The sequence below is a fragment of the Phocoena phocoena genome, chromosome 5 (genome assembly GCF_963924675.1).
Source record: "Phocoena phocoena chromosome 5, mPhoPho1.1, whole genome shotgun sequence".
NCBI classification, from domain to species: domain Eukaryota; kingdom Metazoa; phylum Chordata; class Mammalia; order Artiodactyla; family Phocoenidae; genus Phocoena; species Phocoena phocoena.
Window position 1 is genome coordinate 44,648,259 of NC_089223.1, and position 19,958 is coordinate 44,668,216.

General features: G+C 40.5%; 1 protein-coding gene across 1 annotated transcript in view; it reads right to left on the reverse strand.

The window, feature by feature from the left end:
- The window catches only part of FRAS1 (Fraser extracellular matrix complex subunit 1), a 455,620-nt gene that overhangs the window by 272,304 nt on the left and 163,358 nt on the right, over positions 1-19,958 (reverse strand). Inside the window, exons 4-5 of the mRNA XM_065877453.1 lie at positions 13,758-13,850; positions 1,148-1,307 (exon numbers count right to left, since the gene is read on the reverse strand). Coding sequence (XP_065733525.1) covers positions 1,148-1,307; positions 13,758-13,850 — 253 coding nt within the window. The remainder of the gene's footprint in view (positions 1-1,147; positions 1,308-13,757; positions 13,851-19,958) is intronic.

Consider the following 19,958-nt stretch of genomic DNA (forward strand, 5'->3'; position numbering starts at 1 on the left):
CATTTTTATTATGCACCCAGTAAATTGTGGAGTTGGTGCTGGCTGATCCTCTAATCTCTCCAGGCAAAATGCTCCCAATAGATCTTTCTCATGGACAGCCAACAAGAAAGCACCCTAAAATGTAAGAAAGGAGCCCACAAACCCAGACAGCCCACTCTCTACCCTATCCCTAAACTGTTGTTGGAGTATTTTTACTTGTAGGGTTATTTGGCCCAAAGTAGCTGCCTGTCCTTTTCTGGTGGATGACATCTGAAATGCATGAGGAATGCATTCTACTTTCATCCTTTCCTAACCATACTTTTTAATCCCCAGAAGGGTTCTCCAGGGTAAACAGTCACCAGGAATGGAATAACTGGGGATCAGAAAGAAACCAGAGGTCTTTTTAAAGGGAAAAGGCAAGGATAGAGTGTAGCTTCCAGGTGCTATTTAAAGAGAGTAATTTTAGCTATTATACTCCAGGAGAGAATATAATACAGAAATGACAATAATTCATATTTACCGTGAAGTAAACACTACTTAATTATAAAAATGGAAAGGGACATATATCCCTAAAATGTAATAAAAGGGTACGTGGTCCAAGCATGGATTCTAAGGAGAGGGCCTGGAAGCATGCCCCTGGCTTGCTGAGCCATGCCTTGGTTTGCAGGCAGGCATAATCTCCACAGCGAAGAGGCCATAAAGACAAATGAAATACCTGCTTCCTACTTGGTGTGTTTTGGAGAAAGAAGTTATGTCAACTGAAAGACCAGCCAGCAGAATGAGTGGTAGTGTTACTACATGATGGAGAAGTGAGTTGTTCGTTCTTCTCTCCACCGAGAGGCAGGAGGAACTATTAATACCTTGGCCTTATGCAACCACAGCAAAGGGTCTTGTCCTTCCTCCCTTTCCTTCTTAGGAGCTATGAACACAGAGGGATTGCATCTGGCCAAGGCAAAATAATAAATCAGAGAGTCTCAGAATCTCAAGTTTGGAATGGAGCTCAGTCTCTGCAACATTGCTTCTGCCACGTGCAAGACTACATCTCGGTTCCAATAAGGAATGGGGTTAGGGATCTTTGTACCACACTGAGCAAGAAAGAGAAGAGTTGGGATGTCACCAGGTAAACCTCAAAGGCAAAGAGGGTCTCTCTCTACAAGCTCATACTCACTCCCGGGGCCCACACAGACTGGGCAGCAGCTTCCTTCAGGGATGAATTCCAGCTCCTGGTGTCCACACGTCAGTGGTGGGCACGGTCGGGAGGTGCATCGGACTTCCCCATGAGTGCAAGAGCACACACTGCATGGGGAGGAGGCCCACTCTGTCCCATGCTGTGCGTTAGGGGAAAAAAAAAAGACAAGAAAATTATTGTCAGAATATAGGCTTTCATCTGACCAAACAGAAACAAGCCTTCTCTTAAACAAATGAAGGATGGAGCTCAGGAGAGATGGAAGAAGGCTCTAGGCTTGCAAGGCTGAGACCAGGGTTTGCAATATTCCAAGTCAGAGACCAACTTTATTTATTTATTTATATTTATTTTTTTAACATCTTTATTGGGGTATAATTGCTTTACAATGGTGTGTTAGTTTCTGCTTTATAACAAAGTGAATCAGTTATACATATACATATGTTCCCATATCTCTTCCCTCTTGAGTCTCCCTCCCTCCCACCCTCCCTATCCCACCCCTCCAGGCGGTCACAAAGCACCGAGCTGATCTCCCTGTGCCATGCGGCTGCTTCCCACTAGCTATCTACCTTACGTTTGTTAGTGTATATATGTCCATGCCTCTCTCTCGCTTTGTCACAGCTCACCCTTCCCCCTCCCCATAACCTCAAGTCTGTTCTCCAGTAGGTCTGTGCAGAGACCAGTTTTAAAACTGAGTTGTATTTTCCTTTTTTATCCCTAAAATTTTACATTTGAAAATTTCAGAGAAGCACAAAAATAAAATAAAAATGACCCCAATCCCATCATTTAAAAAATTCTATGCAGACCAAAGTAAAATATACACACATACACGTATATCTACTGAATTCTTTATAATAGTTATATTATTTTCAATATAGCTCCCACTCTGTATTCTGCTTTTTTTTTTTTTTTTTGGCCTTTACTTTTTACCCTGATGAGTTCCCATATTTGTGTTCTCTCTCTCTCTCTCTCCCTTTCCCCACCCCTCTTTCTCTCTCTCCCGTTCCAGTGATCTTATGGTCCCAGGGAACCTGTCATAGCCAGCAGGAGGCACCTGGTCCAAATTGTAGAGCAAACTCATTCCTGGCGAGGGTGTCCATCTACACACACAGAATGTCCCTAGCCCACTTTAGGCTGGGATACGACATTCCCAAAGCTGGCACTGTATCAGTGATCTAACAGATCTATGTTTTGAGTTATATGATTTACTAAGCACCAAAAGTATCTAAATGGGCCACTCTCAGATGTGATGCAGAGTGAAGGCAGGGGTAAACCCTGAATGTAAAAAGCTACAAGTATGTTGATTGCTTGGGGAAGTAGCTGTCAAAATACGTTATGTTCTCAATGGCAGAGTGGAATGGTGGTGGCCTTTTAAAAAATGTATGAAAAAAATAATGAGCTTAGGGCTTCCCTGGTGGCGCAGTGGTTGAGAGTCCGCCTGCCAATGCAGGGGATATGGGTTTGTGCCCCGGTCCAGGAGGATCCCACGTGCCGCAGAGCAGCTGGGTCCGTGAGCCATGGCCGCTGAGCCTGCGCGTCTGGAGCCTGTGCTCCGCAACGGGAGAGGCCACAGCAGTGAGAGGCCCGTGTACCGCAAAAAAAAAAAAAAAGAGCTTAATCCATAAAGTTTTCCTCTTATAACATTTTCTTAAATATCATATTCCTTTGCCTCTATTAAATGTAGCATATGATGATACCTGATTCAGCACAAATCATATACAGACTTCTATTAAAAACGTCACACACACCCAGCGCTCAGTCATCTAAATATAATCTGGGGATTTCAACTGCTTCTCCTCAAGCCAGCATCCAGAATAATTATTCACCTCTCTGAAACACAAAAGGACTCTGTCTTACTTAACAAGTCACTGCCCCTTTCTTCTGCAAATTGCTCCCAGGTTGCAAGCATGCCAAGGCTGACGTTTTGGAATTACTAATAACCTGTGCTATTATTGTAACAATAATAGTAATAGGTAGTCACGGTCATCCAGTTATTTGGGAACCAAGTCCTCACCTTACCATCCTGAAAATTACTTTCTTTAGGTGGACTTACTGGGAGTACAAGAGGGCAGAAATGCAAGGAATGCACTGAGTTGGATGAACCACGGATTTCCTTGGAGGCATGCATGTTCTCAGATCCAAGCTCGGCCCTCCCTGACTTGGGGACTATGAGTGTGATGTAATCTTTCTAGATTTCAGCTTCCTGGTCTAGAAAACTTAAATGGTAGGACGATATCTTGTGCACTTGGTTATTGTAAAGGTTAAACGAGGCAGTTGTGAAAGAGCCAGCAAGGGGAGTGGCAGGTAGGAGGTGCTCAATCCTCTCCCTTCTCTCCACTGCATGAGTCCATGGTCTTCCTACTCCTTTTCACACCTATGTGCTGACTGTGATCACGGCAACAGACTTGGATACCAAGGCCAAGTCCTCTCCTATCAATTTTTACTTCTTCTATAATTAAATATAAAATTTCAAATTTAGTGTAGCATATACATGGGCAAGTCCACAACTTGCTAATAAACTATTGGCTAATAAAAGATAGCAGGCAATGGACCTTTATGCTTTGAAGGTCTAAGCATAAAAGCAAAGGAAGAAATTGTAAGAGAAAAATTAATAGGTTCTGATGAGTTAAAATTTTAAAAGTCTGTCAAATATACATTATAAAAACAATTTAAAAGGCAAATGAACTGATTTTTAAAAACTGCAAATTATATTAATTAGAATTATACTCTACTATATAAAATCATTTACAAGCAATAAGAAAAGACTGGAGGCAAGATAAAGATGGTAGAGTAGGAAGATTCTGAGCTCACCTCCTCCCATGGATGCACCAAAATTACAACTACATATAGAACAACTCTCTCTAAGAACAACCTGCAGACTAGCAGAACAGCTCTTCTACAATTAAGGATATAAAGAAAATAACCTCATTGAGATGTGTAGGAGGTGACCCATACCCCTGGCAGGAAACTCAAAAGCCGAATGAATATCACAAACTTAGAGGACCTCCCTAATAAGTAAGGAGTTCCAGCCCCACATTGGGCACCACAGCCCTAAGACCTGTACCAGGAAGATGAGACCCCATAACTGGATTTGAAAACCCGTGGGACTTACACTGGGAGAAGCCAGAGAGCTATAGGAAACCAAACCTCCCCTCTTAAAGGGCTTATGCACAAACTCACTCTCTCTGAGTCCCAGCACAGAGGCAGTGGTTTGAAAAGAACCTGGCCCTCTAGCTGGCTTGCAAAGGTGGCCCCAGCACACCTTCCAGCCTGTGCCCACTCCACCTCTAGCCATGCCACCAAGGTAGCAACCCCAATCCAGCTCACGAAAGCCTTGGCCAGTGTCCACTTCAGTTCCAGGCATCTTGCCAGGGAGGCCCCAGCCCTGACTGACATACCCTAAAACCCACCCCTGCCATCCTGCTCCAGCCACAACTGCCAAGGCCACCTGGCACACAAAATCTACATAGGAAGAATTCTACACAAGGTCACACCTTTAAGACCAGGAGAGATAACTGTTTCACCTAATTCACAGAAGCAAACCCAGGAAAAACAACTCCAATGAAATAAAGATAAGTAATTTACCTAATAAAGAATTCAAAGCAATGGTTATAAAGATGCTTATAGAAATCAGGAGAAGAATGGTAGAACACAGGGAAAACTTCAACAAAGAGATAGAAAATATAAAAAAAGAAACAATCAGAACTGAAGAATACAATAATTAAAAGGAAAAATATGCTGGAGGGAATCAAGAGCAGATTAGATATTACAGAAGAATATATAAGCAACATGGAAGAGACTAATGGAAATCACCCAATCAATACAGCACAAAGAAAAAAAAAGAATTTTTAAAAATGAGGATCGTTTAAGGAACCTCTGAGACAACATCAAGCATACAAACATTTGCATTATCAGGATCTCAGAAGGAGGAGTGAGAAAGAAAGGGGCAGAAAACTTATTTGAAGAAATAATGGCTGTAAACTTCCTTAACATGGGGAAGGAAACAGTCCCAAAGAAGATGAACCCAAAGAGATCCTCACCAAGACACATCATGATTAATAAGGCAAAAGACAGAGAGAGAATTTCAAAGGCAGCAAGAGGAATACTATGCATAATATTCAAGGGAAATCCCATAAGGCTATCAACTGATTTTTCAGCAGAAACTTTGCAGGCCATAAGGGAGTAGAATGATATATTTAAAGTGCTGAAAGGAAAAAAAACTTATAACCAAGAATACTCTACCCAGTAAGGATATCATTCGGAACTGAAGGCAAGATAAAGAGCTTCCCAGACAAGCAAAAACTAAGATTTCATCACCACTAAACTGACCTTACAAGAAGTGTTAAAGGGTCTTCTTTAAGCAGAGAAGAAAAGGTCATAAATATGAAAATATATGAACAAATAAAAGGTCAGAAATATGAAAATATATGAACAAAAAAAATCTCACTGTAAAGGAAAATATATAGTAAAGGTAATGGATCAACTATTGAAAAAGCAAGTAAAATTTGAAAAGCAAAAACTGTAAAATCAACTAAAACTATAATTAGTAGTTAAGGAATATACAAAGTAAAAAGATGTAAAACATGACATTAAAAACATAAAACAGGTGGAGGGGACTAAAAATGTAGTGCTTTTAGAATGTGTTCAAACTTAAGTAACTATCAGCTTAAAACCAACAGATATATATATATATATACACACACACACATATACATATATATATCAATCAATATATATGAACCTTAATGTAACCACAAACCAAAAATCTACAATAGATACACAAAAAATAAAAAGAAAATCATCAAATTACAAGAGAAGAGACTAAAAGAAGAAGAAAGGAACAAAGAAGTACCCAAAATAACCAGAAAACAATTAACTAAACAGCAACAAGTACATACTTACCAATAATCACTTTAAATGTAAATGGAATAAATGCTTCAATCAAAAGATATAGAGTGAATAGATTAAAAAAAAAAGAGCCATTTATATGCTGCATTCAAGAGACTCACTTCAGATCTAAAAACACACATAACCTGAAAGGGAAAGAATAGAAAAAGATATTCCATGCAAATGGAAATGAGAAGAAAGCTGGAGTAACACTACTGTGATCAGACAAAACAGACTTTAAAACAAAGACTATAATAAAAAATACATGTGGTCATTACATAATAATAAAGAAAACAATCCAATTTACAATTGCGTCAAAAAGAATAAAATACCTAGGAATAAATTTAACTAAGGAAGTGAATGTCCTGTACTCTAAAAACTAAAAGACATCAATGAAAAAAATTGAAAGAGAAATGGAAAGGTATGCTGTGCTCATGCTATGGAAGAATTAATATTGTTAGAATGTTCATATTACCCAAAGTAATCTACAGATTCAACTCAATCTCTATCAAAATACTCATGGTATTTCTCACAGAACTGTAACAAATAGTTCTAAAATTTGTGGAACCACAAAAGACTCCAAATAGCTGAAGCCAAATTGAGTAAGAAGAACAAAGCTGGCAGTATCACACACCCTGATTTCAAACTATACTACAAAGCTATAGTAATCAAAACAGTATGGGGCTGGCATAAAAACAGACACATAGGTCAGTGGAACAGAAAAGAGAGCCCAGAAATAAGGTCACCACTTGTGGTCAATTAATCTACAACAAAGAAGGCAAGAATATACAATAGAGAAAGGATGACCTCTTCAATAAGTGAAGCTGGAAAAACTGGACAGCTACATGTAAAAGAATGAAACTATACCATTTTCTTATACCATATACAAAAATAAACTCAAAATGGATTAGAGACTTAAATATAAGACCTGAAATCATAAAACTCCTAGAAGAAAACATAGGTTGTACGCTCTTTGACATGGGTCTTAGCAATATTTTTTTGTTCTGTCTCCTCAGGCAAGGGAAACAAAAGCAAAAATAAACAAATGGGGCTACATCAAACTAAAAAGCTTTTGCACAGTGAAGGAAACCTCCACAAAATGAAAAGGCAGCCCACTGAATGGGACAAAATATTTGCAAATGATACATCTGTAAGGGGTTAATATCCAAAATATAAAAAGAACACATACAACTCAATTAAAAAAAAAGTCCAATTAAAAAATGGGCAGAGGCTGTGAATATTCATTTTTCCAAAGATGACATAAAGATGGCCAACAGGACCACAAAAAGATGTTCAACATCACTAGTCACCACTAGTTATCAGGGAAATACAAATCAAAACCACAGTGAGATATCACCTCATACCTGTCAGAATGGCTATTATCAAAAAGACAAGAAATAACAAGTGTTGGCAAGGATGTAAAGAAAAGGGAACCCACATGTAATGTTGGTGGGAATGTAAATTGATACAGTCACTTGGAAAACAGTATGCAGATTTAATTTTTGAGGAAAAATTAAAAATAGAACTACCATATGATCTAGTAATTCCACTTCTGGGTATTTATCTGAAGAAAACAAAAACACTAATTCAAAAAGATATATGCACCCCAATGTTCACTGGAACATTATTTGTAATAGCCAAGATATGGAAGCAACCTAGTGTCCATCAAGAGATGAATGGATAAAGAAGATGTCTCACACACACACACACACACACACACACACACACACACACACACAAAGGAATATTACTCAGCCATAAAAAATGAAATTTTGCCATTTGCAAAAACATGGATGGACCTAGAGGATATTATGCTTAGTGAAATAAGTCTGACAGAGAAAGACAAATATTGTATGACTTCACTTATATATGGAATCTAAAAAACAAAAGAATAAACAAAACCAAACGAAAACAGGCTCAGGTACAGAGAACAAGCAGGTGGTTATCAGAGCGGAGGGGATATGTGGGGGTGAAATAGGTGAACAGGACTAAGAGGTACAAACTTCCAGTTATAAAATAAATAACTCATGGGGACGCAATGTACAGCATGGAGACTATAGTCAGTAATATTATAATAACTTTGTATGATAACAGATGGTAGCTAGACTCATAGTGGTGATCATTTCATGATGTATAAAAATATTGAATCACTATGCTGTGTACCTGAAACTAATATTATATTGTAAGTCAACTATAACTCAATTTAAAGAAAAAGAAAAAAAAATCCCAATGGAAAAAAAATAGCAACAAGCTTATGGAATATTCAACTTTATTAACTGCAAAGAAATATTATTTAAAATAAAATTTGATAATATCTTTTAATATCAGATATGGAAAGTGTTTAAAATTCATAGTAGCTATTGTTAGTGAAACTGCAATGGAGTGGAATTCTACACAGAGCCTTCTCTCATGATAGCACCTGGAACAACTCAGCCAGGCGGGGCCTACCCTAGGTAATCAGACCCGAAAAGAAGCTATACTATCCATACCCGAAAAGAAGCTATACTATCCATACCCGAAAAGAAGCTATACTATCCATGATAGTCCCACTGGGTTTATCATTAGACACAGACAACTTAAAATTGAATTTTAATGACCACAGATGTCACAGCTTCAATACTCAAAATCTTTAGATGCTTTGACATACTAATTTCACGTTTAAAAAGTTATCTGGAGAAAATGATCAGTGACACACCAAAAAGTTTCAATACAAGGAATTCCATCTCATTGTTCTTCATAGTGAAATTGGAAATGTTTTCGTGAATATTGGAAGCTACCCAAGTGCCTAATAATAGGAAATCATGTTCTCCAAGAGTATGCTGGGGAACTATTTACAAAATAATGTTTTATAAAAAAGCAAGATATAAACTGTATACATAGTATAATTACAATCATGTAAAAACATATTTCTCTATCTATCTATCTATCTATCTATCTATCTATCCATCCACCCATATTCACTGCCAGCCGCTCCCCACAACAAAAAAAAAACCCAAGGAAGCAATAGTGATTTTCATAGCTTGGAGATTACTAGTGGATTTTTTTCTGCTTGAATACTTTTCTATTTTCCAAATTTTCACCAATAAACAAATATTCACTTTAGTCATCAGAGAGCAAAGTACTGTTTAAAATATCTAATGAATCATTTGCATATCTTAAATAAAGTAAAATTTGAAAGCTGCTTATAAAACAACTTGAAGTGAATGTCTTTATTCTATTAAAAGTTAGGAGATTGCTTCTAAACATCTAGACATTTCATTAAAACAAGAGCTTGTTTTTGTCACTACTGAGAAACACTAACTGTCATTTCTTAAACACTTGCAATTATACCAACTCTCAGATGAGGCCACAAAAATTAATTATAATAACTTGTCAATCACCAAAGTTTTCTCAACTGTAAAATGAGAGGGCTGTATTAACTAATCTCTTCGGTACCTTCAAGCTCTCTAATGATGTGAATCTATTATCTGACTCAAGAGACATAAAATTAAGCAAGGGATTCTCCCTTCACAATAAGCTTGAGAATTATGGGAATAACAAAGAACATTCGTCAGGGAGACTCCACTCTAGATGTCAAAGCCACAGAAGCCCAGACAGTGATCCAAAGTGCACAGAATGATGGAAAGGAAGTATTCTCACCTCTCTCTTAGAGAAAAGTCACATGAGTCCCCTTCATTTTCATCTCCTACTCTTATCCCTAAATCAGTGACACCTCTCTCAGCAGAGGGAGACCAGAGATCAAGGGGTTTGGTACATGCTGATAGATAGACAGATAGATAGATGACAGGTAGATATTTTTAAATTTCACAGTGTTTTCTATACTCATTTACAAAAGCTGTATTTTTTATGAGCACTGTAACAAGCAAAGAAAGCTCTGTAAAATCAAGAAATAATACGTACACGAAACAACGCTCCCACAAGACCTGTGCTGTAGCTGTGCCACCTTAATACCATTAATACCTTTTGAAAACCTGTGATTTTGACACTGGCCAAAAGCACATTCTGCAGACCATATCTTATATATATTCTTCTGCATAGCCAAATAACGAGTCGGCTTGGCTGTTGACATAAGTCCAAAGGAAAGATAAGCTCATAAAGTATTTGCCTGGCTTAATGACAGAACAAAAAAATAATTTTTCTTCCTATAATTTGTTCCTGTTATGATGTTATAGATCCAGAATACTAAAAACCTGGGGATGTTCCATGCATGTTGTAATTACATCCTCTACTTTGAAGAGAACAAGGCAGAATTCAGTATTCAGTTCTTGTCTCACACGCATAAATTAATTCTCCTTTCAGCCTCACAGACAGGCAAAGCAAGCAGACCTCTCCCTCCACACTCCTGTATTCGATCGGATGTGGGCACTAGGGCATTACCACCTGCCGCTTTCTTTTTCAGTGAATCTCCAAGCATCATCTTCTAAGACATGACATTATCTGGTGCTCAGATTAAGTTAGTAAAGAGGAAAAGAAAGGGGTTAAAGGTCCTTTCTCCTCCCTTTCACAGGCTAATTTGTGGGGGAAAGAACAGGGAAAACGCATTCCAACACTCTTTAGGAAAACGTATTTCAGGCTTGTCTCCCTAACTGGTTGGCAAGGCTGGGCAGAGATCCAAAAGCTAATTTGAAAGGATAGCTTTGAGAGGTCATGGATGAAATAGTCACCCAAATGCTGGCTGTAATAAGCCCACGCGAAACTTAAATAACCTGGTCAGCCAAAAGGCTCAGGTGTTTTCCTCACTCCAGAGAAGATGTGGGGACTTGACTTGCTGGAACGTCAGCTGTACAAGGTGCTGCCCACAATGCCAGCAAAAGAGGTCCCCCTCATGAGGCGAGGCTGTTTCATTAAAGGTGGCCTCTCCATGCCATCCTGAGCTCAACCCACCTTTGACTTTCCTTCTCTTCGACTCTATTCTCTGGGGACAGCATCACTTTAACAGATGCCCCTCCCACCACACTTGCTCTATCCTAAAGCCTCTTCTAAATCTCTCTTTTAGGGGAAAGTTTCCACTTCACCATTCCAAAGCTCTTAAAGCACCAGACTATTTCATAACTACCGGGACAGAGTCTCCATAACTCGTCCTATGGGATGCAAGCCAGAGGCTAAGGAGAGAGGATTACCGCTGTTCGGCGGGAGAGGAAGGTGCTCTGGAAACTGCTTCCCAAGCAAGCCAAGGGCGCAAGATAGAAAAGGCTCCAAGATTCAGGAAGAAACCTAGTGATGCAAGGGACACGGGGAGATTCAGACCCAACCCAGACAAGCATTTAACCCACTCAAGGAAATGAATAATATTAAGAAAAATTTGGCAAGAATCTAAAAAGGTGAAGAAAGAGAGGAAAGAAGAACAGGAAGACAAGAAACATGATCGTTTTCACTTTATTAAGACTAAAATTCGAGGATTCTGTCTCAACTTTTAAAAAAAATCATTCTTCTGTTTCTATTTGAAGAAGTAGACCACTAGAGAGTTTTTTCTCTTCAAACTACAATTCCTGCCGATGCAGGGGACGTGGGTTCGTGCCCCGGTCCGGGAGGATCCCACATGCCGCAGAGCGGCTGGGCCCGTGAGCCACGGCCGCTGAGCCTGCGCGTCCGGAGCCTGTGCTCCGCAACAGGAGAGGCCACAGCAGTGAGAGGTCCGCGTACCGCAAAAAAAAAGAAAAAAAAAGTAAAAAAACACCCCTACAATTCCTGAAATTCAGCCATTTTCTCAGTTACATCAAGTACCAGAAATATAACTATACACTCTCAGGGGAGTACATTCTGAAAGTTGCATATGGGAAAACAAGGCATGGGCATGATCTTACCCAGTTTAGAGCTTCCCATGGACTATGTCAGAGCCGAAGGGGTGAATTGCAAGGGAGGCAGGGAGAAGAAGGATTTTCTAAACTCTTCCAGAAAAAGTAGGAGACCAAGCGGATTTCTAATTAACCCATCAGCAGATCTGTGGTCCCTGAACTGCCCGCCACACAGGTTAGTTGGTCTAAGACCAACATGCCCTTGGGACAAGGACATGGATAAGCTGGAGAAGGGATTTACTCATTGTTTGAGTCGTGATGTTTATTGAGCACCTACTCTGGGAAAAGTTCACCAGGTTAGGTGGGAGGCAAGGAGGCTCACTATGAAGGTAGACAAAATATTGTCAATGTTCTCAGAAATCTTAATCCAACATAAGAAGATTGCACGTGTTCATGAACATAACACAAGCAAGCAAATGACAAGCGTCATTAGAGCGGCCACGCAAAGAGTCATTGAACTCTGACGTCTCGTGTCCCTGGAACCACCTCTTATTTGAGATGTCTGTTGTTCCCCCAGATCCTGGCCTCATTTTGGATCCTAGGGCTCCTTCACTTGAAAGATTCAGTTTGAGGGTTTTGACCGTGAACCACACACCTGTTCCAACCATTATGAACCGGCACTGATTCCGTCACCAATCTGCCCTTCAGCACTTTACAAGGGATCCTCTTGTGTGGCGTGTGAAGTTTCCACCACCCTACATAACGCGGACTGAATCAAGCAGCACGAGGTGATACATGGTACGCAGGCACAGATCCTGCTTGGGTATCACTCAGCAATACATTGTGCAGGAGTGAAAGAGTGACTTCCTCGGGTAATGTGGAGACAGCGGCTTAAGTGAGGTGATCCTGTCCCACGGGGAAAGTGCATTGTACTCACGGAGTTTTAGGTACACACACTGAATAGCAGCCTGGAGTAGGTACATCAAATCCGGCTAACCTATGCTCTCTCCTGAATGGGTAGAGACACTAACTTGGGGAAAGTTCTGTATCGGGTGGAAGATGAAGATTAAAGCAAAGAGCCTCTTTCTAACACATTCAACTTCACCTGCTGCCTCGGGGGAGCATGTAGGCATGAGTGGAGATGAATTGTAGCCATCCCATTTTCATACTTTCTACTATAAACCTTGCAAATAGTCCTTTTAAATCAGTATTCAATATCTCTAAATTAATCCTACAGGACCTGGCATGAGAAAGTATAATAAAAGAACTTCAGGGTTGATTTCTAGTACTGTGGTTCTAAGTGGGGGGGAGGTGAGCATTTTCATTTTGCCCCCTAGGGGAAATGTGGCCATGCCTACAGACATTTCTGGTTGTCGGGACTTCAGAGGATACTAACTGGTGGGTAGAGGCTAGAGATGCTGCTGATCATTCTATAATGCAGAGGATGGTCCCCACGACAAAGCCTAAAGTATTAATAGTGCTGAAGTTTAGAAACTCCACCCTGAACGAGGAACAAAAGACTAGGGCTCTAGGCCAGGTTACACCACTTATTGGTACTATATGGGGCAAGTAACTTACAGTCTTTGCAATTCTACTTTTCCATCTTTAACACAGGAGTAATAACATCTGCTCTACTCACCTACTCAGGGTTGTTTATAAAATCAAGTGAAAAAATGTATGTGGTACACAAAGGCAAGGTGGCCCTTTCATTATTCAGCATTACAACTTCTTCATCATCAACATTCTCTGACTACTCTTTATACAGACACGAATTCAACTGACAAATATTTACGTGGGACAGTAAATAGGGCAGTTTTAATCTTATTCAAGAAACCTAAATGCCCACGGAAAGTCAAATAAGCTTGAGGTCCTCCACCGTCCAAACAAAGGGGAAAAAAAAATCCTCTCTTGTCAGCTTTACCTTGTCAATGATCTACAGACACTGAATCAACCACGGGTCAGAAAATACTTACCGTGTGAATTTTCTTTTCATGATGGCAAGATCCAGGAGTCCTCAGCACACACTCGGGGCAGCACTGGTTGGCGGGTATTTGAAGCACTTCCCCCTGAGCATTTAAAAACAGCTCAGTGTAAAGTAGCAGGAACGAGCAGTCACATCAGATTCACTAACTCTCATGCGTTTCCGTGGGTGACAACAATAAACAGGATAAACAGAACACACTAACGAAAAGGATTCTCTCTGTCAAGATGAGCTTCTCTCAAAGATAAAATGAACCCCCTTGTGACAGTAATTTCCTTGAAAACTGTCTACATCTTTTCACATGTAATGAAGTGAAGAATTTTATTCACTAGAAATGCTCCATCTGAGTGTCACACCAGAAAAGCAGTAGGGGTGAGATAAGAGCTCTATTTCCCTAAAACAGAGAAGAGAGGACTTGGGCGGGCAGGGCCACAGAGCTGGCAGGTCTTCTAACAGCCTATAGATGCCTGATGGAGCCAGCGGGGGCGGCGGGGGGGGGGGGGGGCGCAGAGAGCTAAAGTTCTAATGTTCACTTTGACCTGGGACACAGAGTAGCAAAGCACAAGGGGCAGGTGAGAGAAGGACAGAGCGGGGAGAGGAAACAGCATGGCTGTAGAGGTTGCACATGTACTGTGGGGAGCTGGATAGAATTCCTGGGCTCCAATAAAGATCTACATTGTTTATCAGGGTTTCTATAATTGCAATTATGTTTCCTATCAATACCTGACACTATCAAGGGAATGGGCCTCCACGTGACACCTTAGGATTTATTGGGAAGTTGTCACATGTTAACTAACCATCTATTTGCCACTGTAAAGGATCTGTTTATCCAAGATTATTAAAACTATGGCACATACATGTGTCTTTGGGGCCCAATCCTTCTATCAAACCCTCTGACTCAACCTGCTCTTCCACTTAGCATTTCCTCAAGTCCAGAGATGTGGCAGAAGGGGTAATTAGTGATTTTGATCAAAAATGGTAGGAGATCCTGAATTAACCAGGAAATCATGACTTGTCCACAGAATAAAAGCCTACAAAGAATTCAGCTGGTAGATTCAAAAAATTATGTAAGTCATAATGTTTCTTTGTTATTTGGGGCTGCTTCCATTAAAAAGAATTGTACCTACAAGAGAATGTTAATTGTACAGAACTACATCCTCAAGAGGGGGTGGGAAATGGGGCTACTATTTCACAACTGTTAATCCACTAAACAGATAAATACATCAGTAACAGTGATCACCAAATTCTTATTTGCTTAATAAAGGATAAAACTTATATGATATGGGATTTTATAAAATTGTACATATGGTGCAACATTAATGACTATTCACAAAAGTGCCCTCTGAACCCCGAGTAGAACCTATACTTGTCTAACTTCCACTAAGAGAGTAAATATAGAAAACACATTAACCTAATTACCACTAAGCATCCAAATAGAAAATGAGATAATCCAAGTGTTGTTTGTATTCTAATATGGAAGCAGGGAGTGAGGGAGAAGGGCAGGCAAAATTGAGGACTTCAAGAGATATTTTGTGCCCCCAAATTAGTTGTCTTTGATTCATATAAAAACTGGTCTTCAGATTTGGCCCTCAAAACTCATTTTATAGATATGATATTCTTTATTTGTGAGTGGATGTTCCCTATCTTGCATCTACCTATTGTACTTCTGTTGGAACATGAAAGAGGTGATTTGGGGCTACAGGAGGAGCAAAGAATTCTGCATGTGGCACTTGGAGAAAGAAAGACAGGGAGTTCTTGCTACCTAACCATGTAACCTTGCATAGCCTTGTGAGCTGTGGGCTGCAGGGAACACATAAGCCTACTTCCCTGCAGGCTTTGCACTGGGAGCATTAGGAAGTGGCCACTTGGGCAAGAGACATCAACGAAGGTTGCTTGCCTAGGATCTAAAGGAACCAACTAACAACAACGATGATGATCATGTGATAATTACAGCTAAAACTGAGTACTTAGAATAGCCAGGTACTCTTCTAAGCGTATGTGTTGTGCATGTATACATACACATAGATATATGTCGTGTATATATATATAATCTCTCACAACAGCTCGATTAGGTAAACACTATTCCTATCTACATTGAAGTTTGCGGCCAAAACCCCACAATGTAATACAGTGTCCCTTTGCATGGCATTGTCCTTTGTATATATGTTATTCAGAGATCCTGAAGATTGGTTCTGACAGCGCTGGGTTAGACAGTCGATGTTCTAAATGCCTCTGTTCTCTTTCTCTCAGTCGTTCTCTGTCTCTGTCTCTCTCTCTGACCTTATTTATCTAACTCTATAGCTAGCTATTCTATATGGATATAGGATATGAATACAGAATCTATTATATATGGTTAATAGGATGAATAGATAGATGATAGATAGATACAAATATCTAGCAGAACTACCATTGACACTTGGTTATTTCCAGTCAATACATGAGCAAAACATACATTGTAAAAGGGCTTTTTAAAATTTTTTTTAAATGATAGGAACCCAAGTTACTATTAATAACAGTAATAATTTAGTTTAGGATACAATGGTGATTCGTTAACTTGTGCCATGAGCTAATATAAGTGTACCCAGCAGATGCGAATAACAACACATGTTCCTGAGATACACAAGGAAAGGCATGGTGGAGTAGAAATCACACTGGCTCATGAGCCAGAGACTAAGGTTCTTGTTATGGCTGTGCCACTGTCTAGCTCTGTATCTTTTTGTTTTTTTTTTTTGGCTGCGTTGGGTCTTCGTCGCTGCACGTGGGCCCTCCCCAGTTGCGGCGAGTGGGGGCCACTCCTTGCCGTGGTGCGCAGGCCTCTCACCGCGGTGACCTCCCCCGTTGCGGAGCACGGGCTCCAGGCGCGCAGGCCCCAGCAGCTGTGGCGCACGGGCTCAGCTTCTCTGCGGCATGTGGGATCCCCCCGGACCGGGGCTCGAACCCGTGTCCCCTGCATTGGCAGGCGGACTCCCAAGCACTGTGCACTAGGGAAGCCCCCCAGCTCTGTATCTTTGAGCAAGTGACTAAACAACTAAAAGTCTGTTTCTTTGTCTATAAAATGAGAAAGCCTGACTAAATCCATTTTAAAGGCCTCTTCCAGTTCTATCATCCTGTTGCTCTGTCTCCCCCATCCCCCATATCTTCAACTTCTCTCTCTCTTCCAGGTCAGCCCCCTTTCCCTTTCAAGGTGACCGTGTCTCTTTCATAGCAATATCAAAAGCCAAAACAAAACCTTCTCCCTTCCCTTGTTTGGTTATTCTAAAAATATTGACTAAGCAGACAAATAAACAAGCATTTTTGCAGTCTGGTCACGGGCGGTAAAAAGGGCAAGCACAAAGCACACAACAACACCCAAGAGGCTCGATGGCTGGGGACGGGAGGTTCAAAGACACTTCACGGATGTGGTGGTGTCTGCCTAACATCCCATTTCTTTCTTCCATTCTCAGTGAAGCTCCCTGAAGGAGCAGCCTGTATACTTGGCCTTCCTTTGCCCACTTCCCATTCACTCCTCGAGCCTCTGCATACAGTCCCATCACTTCAACGACACCAACTTCAGTGTGGCCACCAGTGGCCTACATGTTGCCAAATTCAATGGATCATATTAAATTCTTCTCCCACTTACTTCCTTACCTGGGATCAACACTGTTGATACAAACACCTTCTGGAAACTCCCTCCTCTCCTGGCTACCACAACACTGCTCTCTTCTGTGATCATTTCTTACTCCTTATCTCTCTGACCATGTCTCCTTAATCTTCCTAAGTTCCCATTTTTTTATGCTCACCTCCCCTTAAATGACGGTGCTCCCCAAATTCCACCCTTGGTCTTGTGTTCTTTTCTCACACAATCTCTTTGGATGAGCTCATTAATTCAAAAGGTTTACACTACTGTCTCCCTGCTAATGATACCCACATTATATCTCCAACTCTGTCTTCTCCTCTGAGCTTTAGACTCAGACATCCAGCTGCCTTTTGGACATATCCACCTGGCTCTTCCACGAACACTTCAAACTCAATGTGCCCCAAACTGAAATCATTGCTCTCCTCACAGATAAGATGCTTTTCCTCGTTCTCATATATTCTCAATATCAGTTCATGGCTCAGCTAGCCAATCAGTCATCAAGCCATAAATATGTGAGTCACCTTTCCTTTTCCTTTCTCTCACCCTCCTACCTTCATTCAGTTCTGCTGATTTATCCCCTAAGTACTTATTGACGCTGCCCTTCCTCTTGATCCCTACATGACCAGTGCCCCGATTCAGGTACCCATCCTCTCATCTGGACTATTCCTACAGCCTCTGAACTGATCTCCTCATCTCCAATATTACGCATTACCTTTGAAAAACCAGAAAGATCTTTCAAAAAGAAAAGCTGGCCATTCTACCCACATGCCTTCATTAGTATTCTATCACCTTAAACATAAAATTCCAAGCTCCACAGTACAGCATACAAGGCTCTCCATAACCTTGAACTTACCAGTTCTCTAGCTTCATCTCTCATGTATTCATTCTTTCAGTCACAAGATACTTATTGAGTGCCTACCATGTATCAGGTGCAATTGTAGGTGCTGAGGATACACGGTGAATAAAAGAGATAGTAAACAAGAACTATTAGTAAAATATAGAGTATGTCAGACAGTAGTTAGTGCCAAGAAGAAAAATAAAGCATGGAAAATGAATAGGAAATGTGTGGTAAGGGGCGGAGAATTGCAATTTCAAAAGAATGACATTCGAGAAAGACTTAAAGGAAGTAAAGGGTCAAAATAGATAGATTAGATAGATAGATAATAGATAGATAGATAGATAGACAGATAATTTCAATGGGAACAGCAGGGTGCAAAGGCCCTAGTGGCAGAAGTATGCCTGGCACAAATCCAGGGAATAGCAAGCAGGCTTGGTGTCTGAAGCAGAGGGAGCGGGGAGACTAGTCAATTAATCAGAGGGTACAGCAGTACTTCATAGGACATTGCGAGGAGTTACTCAAAGTGAGAAGAGAAGCCATCAAAAGCTATTGGAGGGGTTTAAGGAGAGAAGCAACATGATGACTTAAATTTTAATAGGATCACCCTGGCTGCTATATCAAGATTACAGTGAAAAAGGCAAGGACAGAAAGAGTGAAACAAGTTAAGAGGCTACAGGGAGAATGCAGGCAAAAAAAAAAAAAAAAAAAAAAGATAATAGGGCTTCCCTGGTGGCGCAGTGGTTGAGAGTCCGCCTGCCGATGCAGGGGACGCGGGTTCGTGCCCCGGTCCGGGAAGATCCCACATGCCTTTCAGCAATACCGCCTATGTCTTCTAACATTTAATTCAGTGCTTCTTCCATGATGCCATAATTATTCACGTGGAGTGGAGGAGGGCATGTCTTCATGGTCCTTACAAAACCAGCCCAGATTTACTCAGCAAGCAAAACGGAGATCTTTTAGGAGTGGTTACTCCAGAAATAGCCTCACGACATACAGCGAAATATTATCAAATTTACCAACGTTTGACGTACATGCAGCTTCTCAGAAATATACCCATGCAGAAATTGAGAAATACCCTTAAAGGTATACAGAACCTTCACTCCCGTGTTAGAAACAAACAGAAACTTCTTAGCATTAGACGGCATAAAGACTCAAGATTATTTATTATGGGGTGGGGAGAGATAAAACTAGAAAAATAAACTGTGCTTGTGAAATTGACAGAAAGCTTTTTAAAGAAAATAATTGGGGGTTTCAAATGTTCAAATTTGAAGCTTAAGCCTTTTTTGGTAAGTAGATTCACTTTAAAAAGAAAAGAGTCAGCACGTGGAAAAACAAAATTCTAACAGAATAGATGTGTAGTCAAAAAAATGAAAAAGTTTAACAAAGGAAAAGGAAGAACTATCCCTCACACGTTTGGTTAAATACCAGGAGATTTCTTGAGTCAAAGCCTATCCTATGGTCCTAGGTAGCCCAACAGCAGCATGATGATACAGTCAGGTGCACAACAAATAATGTCTTTAGAAAATCATCTCTGAGAAGTCAATTCTGACTTTCAGTGAGTTCAATGGCTTGTAAAATGTTGTGGTTAGTATCAGTAGCTGTGGCATCTGTCAGACCCAGGGAAGATCTCTGGGCAACAGTTTATTAACTGCATAATCCTATTAAGTTGCCTAAAATCTCCAGGCTTCACTTTCCTCATCTGTAAAGTGGGGATACAGATACCTGCCCCACATAATATT